At 43.3% G+C, this 10,420-nt stretch overlaps 1 protein-coding gene across 2 annotated transcripts in view; it reads left to right on the top strand.

Annotated features, from left to right (window-relative positions):
• PI4KA (phosphatidylinositol 4-kinase alpha) overlaps positions 1 to 10,420 on the top strand; it is a 158,908-nt gene that overhangs the window by 21,774 nt on the left and 126,714 nt on the right. Inside the window, exons 2-3 of one of the 2 annotated variants that reach the window (XM_017882573.1) lie at positions 2,460 to 2,576; positions 6,883 to 6,976. In XM_017882573.1, coding sequence (XP_017738062.1) covers positions 2,460 to 2,576; positions 6,883 to 6,976 — 211 coding nt within the window. Of the gene's footprint in view, positions 1 to 1,129; positions 1,142 to 2,459; positions 2,577 to 6,882; positions 6,977 to 10,420 lie in introns of those variants that run through there. The other variant, XM_017882572.1, reaches the window with a different exon arrangement.

Genomic DNA, 10,420 nt, shown 5'->3' with positions numbered 1-10,420 from the left:
TTGGTGTTTTAGACATGAAGTCCTTGCCCATGCCTATGTCCTGAATGGTATTACCTAGGTTTTCTTCTAGGGTTTTTATGGTATTAGGTCTAACATTTAAGTCTCTAATCCATCTTGAATTAATTTTCGTATAAGGAGTAAGGAAAGGATCCAGTTTCAGCTTTCTACTTATGGCTAGCCAATTTTCCCAGCACCATTTACACATTTGGTTTTTTAAAAGAGTCAGTGAGGCATTGTTACTGCAGGTTGGTTTAGGTAACCTGTTTGTGGTCAGGAGGTGGAACACCCACTTAGACTGTCCTAATACCAAAATGCAAACTTTAGCCATTGTGTTTTACTCGCTCTGAGTATATGTAGTTTTAACCCTTAGCTCATATTACTCAGAGTTTATGTGTTTTGAGGGGCATGTGTACAATCGTTTCAGCAGCTGGAGATGTCCTGTGATCTTTTAACTAAAAAAAAATTATGACTTATTGGTTACATGGACTCTTTGGGGTTTATGGTAGTGTTTTTTTTGTTTGTTTGTTTTTTGTTTGTTTGTTTTTGAGACAGAGTCTTGCTGTGTCACCCAGGCTGGAGTGCAGTGGCACGATCTTGGCTTACTGCAACCTCTGTCTCCTGGGTTCAAGTGATTCTTCTGCCTCAGCCTCCTGAGTAGCTGGGACGACAGGTGCATGCCACCACGCCTGGCTAATTTTGTATTTTAGTAGAGACAGGGTTTCACCGTGTTGGCCAGGCTGGTCTCGAGCTCCTGACCTCAGGTGATCCACCTGTCTTGGCCTCCCAAAGGGTTGGGATTACAGGTGTGAGCTACTGCACCTGGCCTATTTTTTATTTTATTTATTTAAGAGATAGAGTCTCACTATGTTGGCCAGGCTAGTCTCAAACTCCCAACTCAAGTTATCCTTCTACCTCAGCCTCCTAAATAGCTGGGACTACAGGCATGTGACACTGTACTCAGCTTGCTTTGCTTTGAATGTGGTTTTCTGTTTTCTGGAGCTGTTTTGGGGGGTCTTATTTTCTAGGTCCAAAAGCTTCTTTGCATGTGTCCAGTGGATTTCCATGGGATCTTCCAGTTAGATGAAAGACGGAGAGATGCAGTGATTGCATTGGGCATTTTCTGATTGAATCTGATCTTCAGGTAAGTCTTCATGAAATTAAAAGTTTCTTCATTGTAAATGGGGTGTAGTGAGCATTTAAGTTTGTATCTGCTTGTATTTACCTAAAACATTGCTAGAAGAATACATTTGAACCTAATCAAAGTGGTTAGTGGGGAGGGTAGGACAAGGTGGGAATGAGACTTCCAAATGTAAACCTTCTTAGAAAATTTGAGTTTTTTGGAATTGAGTGTATATATTATATATGTTGTAAAAAAAGTGGTTTTGTTTGTTTATTATTATGTGCCACAGAGTAAGTCAAAGTGCTTTGAGAAGTAATTGTGTGCCTTCCAGGGTAGGTTTGGTTTTCAAGCTCAGGTAAAATGCTTATCATTCAAACTCAGGGGTACTGTATTCTCCTTCCAAAAGGACAAAATCATTTTAGGTAATTTTGATATAATATCATCTTTTCAAAATTGTGATTATGTATATAAACTTTTAGAGTATGTATCATTGTATCTTCTTTTTTCTTCTTTGAGATGGAGTCTCCCTCTGTTGCCCAGGCTGGAGTGCAGTGGTGCAGTCTTGGCTCACTGCAGCCTCCGCCTCCAGGGTTCAAGTGATTCTCCTGCCTCAGCCTCCTGAGTAGCTGGGATTACGGGTGCCAGCCACCACTCCCGGCTCATTTTTTTGTATTTTAGTAGAGACGGGGTTTCTCCATGTTCAGCAGGCTGGTCTCAAGCTCTTGACCTCAGGTGATCTGCCTGCCTCTGCCTCCCAACGTGTTAGGATTACAGGCATGAACCACGTGTGAGCCATCATGCCTGGTCTCAATGTACCTTTTAATAGGGACTTAAAACTAGCCCTGTAGCTCCAACGAAAAAATAGTGTGACTGTTTTGTGTGTGTATTTTGTTTGTTTGTTTGTTTGTTTTGAGACGGAGTCTGGCTCTGTCGCCCAGGCTGNTCTTCTGCCTCAGCCTCCTGAGTAGCTGGGACTACAGGTGCATGCCACCACGCCTGGCTAATTTTTGTATTTTTAGTAGAGACAGGGTTTCACCATGTTGGCCAGGCTGGTCTCGAACTCCTGACCTCAGGTGATCCACCTGTCTTGGCCTCCCAAAGGGTTGGGATTACAGGTGTGAGCTACTGCACCTGGCCTATTTTTTATTTTTATTTATTTAAGAGATAGAGTCTCACTATGTTGGCCAGGCTAGTCTCAAACTCCCAACTCAAGTTATCCTTCTACCTCAGCCTCCTAAATAGCTGGGACTACAGGCATGTGACACTGTACTCAGCTTGCTTTGCTTTGAATGTGGTTTTCTGTTTTCTGGAGCTGTTTTTGGGGGGTCTTATTTTCTAGGTCCAAAAGCTTCTTTGCATGTGTCCAGTGGATTTCCATGGGATCTTCCAGTTAGATGAAAGACGGAGAGATGCAGTGATTGCATTGGGCATTTTTCTGATTGAATCTGATCTTCAGGTAAGTCTTCATGAAATTAAAAGTTTCTTCATTGTAAATGGGGGTGTAGTGAGCATTTAAGTTTGTATCTGCTTGTATTTACCTAAAACATTGCTAGAAGAATACATTTGAACCTAATCAAAGTGGTTAGTGGGGAGGGTAGGACAAGGTGGGAATGAGACTTCCAAATGTAAACCTTCTTAGAAAATTTGAGTTTTTTGGAATTGAGTGTATATATTATATATGTTGTAAAAAAAGTGGTTTTTGTTTGTTTATTATTATGTGCCACAGAGTAAGTCAAAGTGCTTTGAGAAGTAATTGTGTGCCTTCCAGGGTAGGTTTGGTTTTCAAGCTCAGGTAAAATGCTTATCATTCAAACTCAGGGGTACTGTATTCTCCTTCCAAAAGGACAAAATCATTTTAGGTAATTTTGATATAATATCATCTTTTTCAAAATTGTGATTATGTATATAAACTTTTAGAGTATGTATCATTGTATCTTCTTTTTTCTTCTTTGAGATGGAGTCTCCCTCTGTTGCCCAGGCTGGAGTGCAGTGGTGCAGTCTTGGCTCACTGCAGCCTCCGCCTCCAGGGTTCAAGTGATTCTCCTGCCTCAGCCTCCTGAGTAGCTGGGATTACGGGTGCCAGCCACCACTCCCGGCTCATTTTTTTGTATTTTTAGTAGAGACGGGGTTTCTCCATGTTCAGCAGGCTGGTCTCAAGCTCTTGACCTCAGGTGATCTGCCTGCCTCTGCCTCCCAACGTGTTAGGATTACAGGCATGAACCACGTGTGAGCCATCATGCCTGGTCTCAATGTACCTTTTAATAGGGACTTAAAAACTAGCCCTGTAGCTCCAACGAAAAAATAGTGTGACTGTTTTGTGTGTGTATTTTTGTTTGTTTGTTTGTTTGTTTTTGAGACGGAGTCTGGCTCTGTCGCCCAGGCTGGAGTGCAGTGGCCGGATCTCAGCTCACTGCAAGCTCCGCCTCCCGGGTTCACGCCATTCTCCTGCCTCAGCCTCCTGAGTAGCTGGGACTACATTAGCTGGGACTACAGGCGCCCGCCACCTCGCCCGGCTAGTTTTTTGTGCTTTTTAGTAGAGACGGGGTTTCACTGTGTTAGCCAGGATGGTCTTGATCTCCTGACCTCGTGATCTGCCCGTCTTGGCCTCCCAAAGTGCTGGGATTACAGGCTTGAGCCACCGCGCCCGGCCTGTTTGTTTGTTTTTTGAGACTATATTTTCATATTTATCAAAGCTAATTGAAACAAATGATTGATCATTGGATATTGAATCTTTTATTTATTTATCTATTTATTTTTATCATTACTAGATACTATTTCTAAATTCCAAGTTGATTATGCTGTGTTAGGTAAATAAAGATGTTAGACATTTGAATATTTATCTAGAAAAGGTTGCTTCCATCTCCTGGAAATTTTGCTCTAATAAGCGTTAATATTTTGACAGTATTTATACATTTGAAAAAAATAAGAATTTTAATTATAGAGCAGTATTTTAGTCATTAAATAGGTTACCTGATCAAGTTTACATAAAAAACCAAAATTAGATACATAAGCTGCATTTTGGCTTTTCTTCTGCTGTGTATTTGTATATTTATTCTTAGAAACAGAGTGTCACTCTATCGCCTAGGCTGGAGTGCAGTGACACAGTCATTATTTAATGCAGCCTTGAACTCCTGGGCTCAAGGGATTCTCCCATCTCAGCTTCCTGAGCAGCTGGGTTTATAGTCCTGGGTATGATTTTTAAATTTTCTGTAGAAATGAGGGTCTTGCTGTGTTGCCCAGGTTGATCTCCAACCATAGTCTCAAGTGATCCTCATGCCTAGGTCTCCCAAAGTGCTGGGATTACAGGCATGTGCCACCGTACCCAGCCTGCCTGTTTATTTATAAACGTGAAAAGAAAGAAAACTATTTTTACTTTTTCTGTTTACCGTATCCTACATAAATATAAAATGAATTATAAAGGGCAAAAAAGAATTTTAAAAAAATTTATAAGAAACTATTGTTGTTCAAATGTGGATTACTTGATAATATCTTTGACAAACACATTTCTTTATAGATTTACTTGTAAGTCCTGAAAGTATTGTACTTGTATTAGACTTCTTAAGATGACAACGAATAGATGAGCACAAGTTACTTTTGGTGTCATTCAGGTTCTGAGTAAGGACTAGCAGGGTCCCAGGTGGCATGTGAGATTGTCCCTTGGACCATAGAGTTTGCCTGTATGTCCAGGGCAGCCCACCGACCTCATATATACTAGGAGAGAAGCCTAGCATGCTTTGCCAGCCCCCTGAGAAAGCCCTAGGAACCACCTTGGTTTACCTGGTGCTTATATTCCTTGCTTCCCTCTAAGATGGGCTGTGCATTAACCTCCTTCCTGTCCCAGCAGTGGGCTGCCATGGTAGCAGCTGTGGCCAGAGGAGCTGAGGTGGTTTTACTCACCCTGTACTGCTAATGTCATCACAGTTTATATAGAAAAGAGCCACCTGGAGCCACTTCCTCTGCAGGAGGCCATGTGGTTCAGGCCTTATGGAGTTTTGTTCCTTTCAGTACACTAAGATCCTCGACAGGTGTCTTAGCCAGTTCCTTTTTATGGTCTAGAGAAAAAACTGTTTTGTTTTTGATAAAGTTCTTTGTTTTTGGTTATCTATCATGGTATAACAAGCTCCCCCCAAACTTAGTGCTTAATACATTGTTTTGTTTGATTCATGTATCTGCAATTTAGACAGGGCTCAATTGACTCCATTTAGCGTCAGTTGGGTGGCTCAAAAGCTGGGGGCTGGAATCACCTGAAATCTCATTCATGGGTCTTATCACAGTATAGTGTCTAGGTTCCAGGACAAATGTCCTAAAAAAGAGCCAGGTGGAAGCTGCGTGCCTTCTGCCATGTTTTGTTTTGTTTTGTTTTGTTTTTTTGAGACAGAGTCTCGCTCTGTCGCCCAGGCTGGAGTGCAGTGGCGCCATCTAGGCTCACTGCAAGCTCTGCCTCCCCTGTTTACTTATGCCATTCTCATGCCTCAGCCTCCCCAGTAGCTGGGACTACAGGCACAAGTGCCCACGACCATGCCCGGCTAATTTTTTGTGTTTTCAGTAGAGACGGGGTTTCACCGTGTTAGCCAGGATGGTCTTGATCTCCTGACTTCGTGATTTGCCCACTTCAGCCTCCCAAAGTGCTGGGATTACAGGCGTGAGCCACCATGCCCGGCCACTGTCTGCCATGTTTTTATATTTTAATTTTTTTTGAGACCAGATTTCATTCTCGCCCAGGCTGGAGTGCAGTGGCACAATCTTGACTTACTGAAGCCTTCACCTCCCATGCTTAAGCAATCCTCCCACCTCAGCCTCCCGAGTAGCTGGGACTACAGGCATGTGCCCCTGCACCCAGCTAATACTTGTATTTTTAGTAGAGCCATGATTTTGCCATGTTGGCCAGCCGGGTCTCGAATTCCTGGGCTCAAGTGATCCACCCGCCTGGGTCTCCCAAAGTGCTAGGATTACGGGTTTGAGCCACTGTGCCTGGCTGCAGCCATGTTTTTAAAACTACCATGTAGTTTGTCAGCATTTCAAAACATCAAATAGTACCCCTGTTCTCTAGAGCACACTTCTTCTCTGGAGCACATCTAATCCTTAACTGGAACAGCTGTAATTAGGGAAATAGCTCCAAAAGCCAATGATGGAAGATTGTGAAGCTGTATATTGGTGTTGATTGGCTAGTTCAGAAATTAGAGGAAAGTAAAATTTTTCACTGGGCTAATGTTGGCTATAAAGTCTGATGCTCAACTTGAGAAGAGCAAGAGTAAACATGAAGTAGAAAATTAAAAAAAAACAAAAGCAAGGAAAATGGACAAGGGACATGAACAGAAAAAAGCATCACCCAGTTGAGATGCCCACAGTATGAGCTTCTCTCCATCCCTAGGATCTTATTCTGGGGCTCTTGGTAGGATTTTTGGGGTCTAAACCATTCTCACTGAAGACAGCTTTGAGTGCATACACACATGTACCTTCTGGAGATGCCCAACCCCCAGAGGAGGCCTGAGCAGGCTGGACCCTCTGCCCCAGAAGGCAGGTGTGAACCCTTCCTTAGGCTCCTGTGGTATAGGTTGATGGGACAGCCTCTGGACTCTGCAGTGTGAAAATAGGAATGGAGTGATGCCATGTAAATTTACATGCCCTTTACATTATCCTTGGAGAATCTCTGAGATGATTAGGATGTGGATATGCTTTGCTTTGGGCTTAATCTGGGCTAAAAAGCTACCAATCACTTATTTTATTAAATCTAATTTATTCTTCTTATTATTATTTTTTAGCACAAAGATTGTGTGGTTCCTTACCTTCTGCGACTTCTCAAAGGTCTTCCAAAAGTGTATTGGGTAGAAGAAAGCACAGCTCGGAAAGGCAGAGGTAATAGTATATAATGTTTTCCCTGAATATAAAAGAAAATATACATATTCAGTGTCTGTAGGATCAGGTGTTTATTCATACTGATACATCAGACGCGTCTTGTCTAACTTCTGGCTGTGAAACAACTAACTGCCTGCAGCATTGTGGGCTGAGCTTACATCCATGTGTTGGCCACAGCCCATAGATGAGTTGGGGAGAAGGTGGGCCTGGGCAGGCCAGCTTTCCCTTGCATTCTTCTGAGACTGAGCATTCTTGCTCATTCTTGTTGAGACCTTCAAGAACCTTTTCTCATGTCTCATTGGCCAGAATTGGGTCACCTGCCCATCCCCAAATCAGTCACTGTTACCCTTAGAATTTATAGGCTCACTCCTGGAGTGAGGTCAGTTTTCCAGATTATACTACTGCTGCTCAAAAAGGGTGAGATGGAGGTTGGGGACACAATAGCAATGTTCACTGTAAATGGTTTCATCACTTTGTTTCTAAGTTGCAGTTAAACTTTGCACCTTTAGAAACGGAATAAATTGGCTGGTATGGTGGCTCACTCCTGTAATTCTAGCACTTTGGGAGGCTGAAATGGGCAGATCGTTTGAGCTCAGGAGTTTAAGACTAGTCTGGGTCAGCTGGGCATGGTGGCTCATGCCTGTAATCCCAGTGCTTTGGGAGGCCGAGGCAGGTGGATCACGAGGTCAGGAGTTCAAGGCCAGCCTGGCCAATATGGTGAAACTCCATCTCTACTAAAAAATACAAAAAATTAGCCGGACGTGATGGTGTGTGCCTGTAGTCCCAGCTACTTGGAAGGCTGAGGCAGAAGAATTGTTTGAACCCGGGAGGTGGAGGTTGCAGTGAGCCAAGACATGCCACTGTACTCCAGCCTGGGCAACAACAGAGCGAGACTCCATCTCGAAAAAAAGAAAAAAGAATGGAAGAGAATATTTGCAAACTATGCAAAGGTCTAATGTCCAGAATCTATGAGGAACTTAAATTTACAAGCAAAAAACAACCCCATTAAAAGGTGAGCGAAGGACAAATAGACACATTTCAAAAGAAGACATACAAGTGGCCAACAAATATATGAAAAATATGCTCATCATCTGATGCTAATAATCAGAGAAATGCAAATCAAAATTGCAATGAGATACCATCTCACACCAGTCAGAATGGCTGTTATTAGGAAGTCAAGAAATAACAGATGCTGGTGAGGTTGTGGAGAAAAGGGAACACTTGTACACTGCTGGTGTGAATATAAATTAGTTCAGCCATTGTGGAATGCAGTTTGACAATTTCTGAAAGAACTTAATTACCATTTAAGTTCTTTGGAATTACCATTTGACCCAGCAATCTAATTTTTGGGTACATACTCAAAGGAATGTAAATCATCCTGCTGTAAAAATACATACATAAGTATGTTTATTACAGCAATATTCACAATAACAAAGATAAGGAATCAACCTAAATGCCCATCAATGGAAGACTAGATAAGAAAATGTGGTATGTGTACCATGGAGTACTGTGTAGCCATAAAAAAAGAACAAGATCATGTTCTTTTATTTTTTATTTTATCTTTTTTTGAGACAGAGTCTCGCTCTGTCACCCAGCCTGGAGTACAGTGGTGTGATCTCTGCTCACTGCAACCTCCGCCTCCCAGGTTCAAGCAGTTCTTGGGTCTCAGCCTCCCAAGTAGCTGGGATTATAGGCATGTGCCACTACGGCCAGCTAATTTTTAAGATTTATAGTGGAGATGGGGTTTGCCATGTTGGCTTGACTGGTCTCGAACTCCTGGCCTCACGTGATTTGCCTGCCTCAGCCTCCCAAAGTGCCGGGATTACAAGTGTGAGGCCACTGTGCCCGGCCGAGATCATGTCTTTTGCAGCAACATGGATGGAGCTGGAGACCATTATGGGAGAATTAGCACAGGAACAGGAAACCAAACGCTGCATGTTCTCACTTATAAGTGGGATCTAAACATCAAGTACATATGAACACAGAAGGGAACAGCAGACACTGGGGCCTACTTAAGAGTGGAGAGGCCGGGCGTGGTGGCTCAAGCCTGTAATCCCAGCACTTTGGGAGGCCGAGATGGGCGGATCACGAGGTCAGGAGATCGAGACCATCCTGGCTAACACGGTAAAACCCCGTTTCTACTAAAAAATACAAAAAACTAGCCAGGTGAGGTGGCGGGCGCCTGTAGTCCCAGCTACTCGGGAGGCTGAGGCAGGAGAATGGCGTAAACCCGGGAGGCGGAGCTTGCAGTGAGCTGAGATCCGGCCACTGTACTCCAGCCCGGGCGACAGAGCCAGACTCCGTCTCAAAAAAAAAAACAAAAAAGAGTGGAGAGTAGGAGGAGGGTGAGGATGGGAAAACTACTTTTTGGGTACTATACTTACTACGGGGATGATGAAATGATCTGTACACTAAATCCCCGTAACATGCAGTTTACCTGTATAACAAAACTGCACATGTACCCCTGAACCCGAAATAAAAATTAAAAAACATTCTGTTTGTGCCTGTATTCCTCTTGACCTTTGGGTTTTCATCATTTCTGGTAACATGCCTAAAACTGACAGATCCCAAATTATGCATGTATCCTGCAATTTGTTAGGATTTTGTTTGTTTTTTGTGTTTTGAGACAGAGTCTCACTCTGTCTGCACTCCAAGCTGGAGTGCAGTGGCCTGACCTCGGTTCACTGCAACCTCCACCTCCTGGGTTCAAGCGATTCTCGTGCCTCAGCCTCCCAAGTACCTGGGATTACAGGCGTGCACCACCATGCCTGGCTAATTTTTATATCTTTGGTAGAGACAGAATTTTGCCATGTTGGCTGGGCTGGTCTTGAACTCCTGGCCTCAAGTGATCTGCCTTCCTTGGCCTCCTAAAGTGCTAGCACTATAGGCGTGAGCCACCGCACCCAGTCTGTCCTGCAATTTGATAGACTACAAATTAAATAGAGTATCATTACTAAAAAGTCAAATTTTAGGCTGGGCATGGGCACTTTCAAGTTTGAGAATAGCCTAGAGCTGCACTTTAAAATTTTAGGTGTTGGAGTAGAAATGTAAGTCTTCTGTCATGTACTATGAATATATCCATTAAATAATGGATACTCTTTTGTCCTTAATTCAATATTCAATATTCAAAATTGATTAATTTTTTTTTTTTTGAGATGGCGACTCATTCTGTCACCCAGGCTGGAGTACAGTGGTGTGATCTCAGCTCACTGCAACCTCCACCTCCTGGCTTCAAGCGATTCTCCTGCCTCAGCCTCTCAAGTGGCTGGGATTACAGGTGTGCGCCACCACACCCAGCTGATTTTTGTATTTTTAGTAGAGATGGGGTTTCACCAGGTTGGCCAGGCTGGTCTTGAACTCCTGACCTCAGGTGATCTGTCTGCCTTGGCCCCCCAGAAGTGCTGGGATTATAGGCGTGAGCTACTTCGCCCAGGCAAGTGTTTT

This window comes from Rhinopithecus bieti, unplaced genomic scaffold (genome assembly GCF_001698545.2).
Source record: "Rhinopithecus bieti isolate Rb0 unplaced genomic scaffold, ASM169854v2 scaffold_13317, whole genome shotgun sequence".
NCBI lineage: Eukaryota > Metazoa > Chordata > Mammalia > Primates > Cercopithecidae > Rhinopithecus > Rhinopithecus bieti.
The sequence above is the reverse complement of the archived record's forward strand: the minus strand, read 5'-3'. Positions and strand labels throughout refer to the sequence as shown.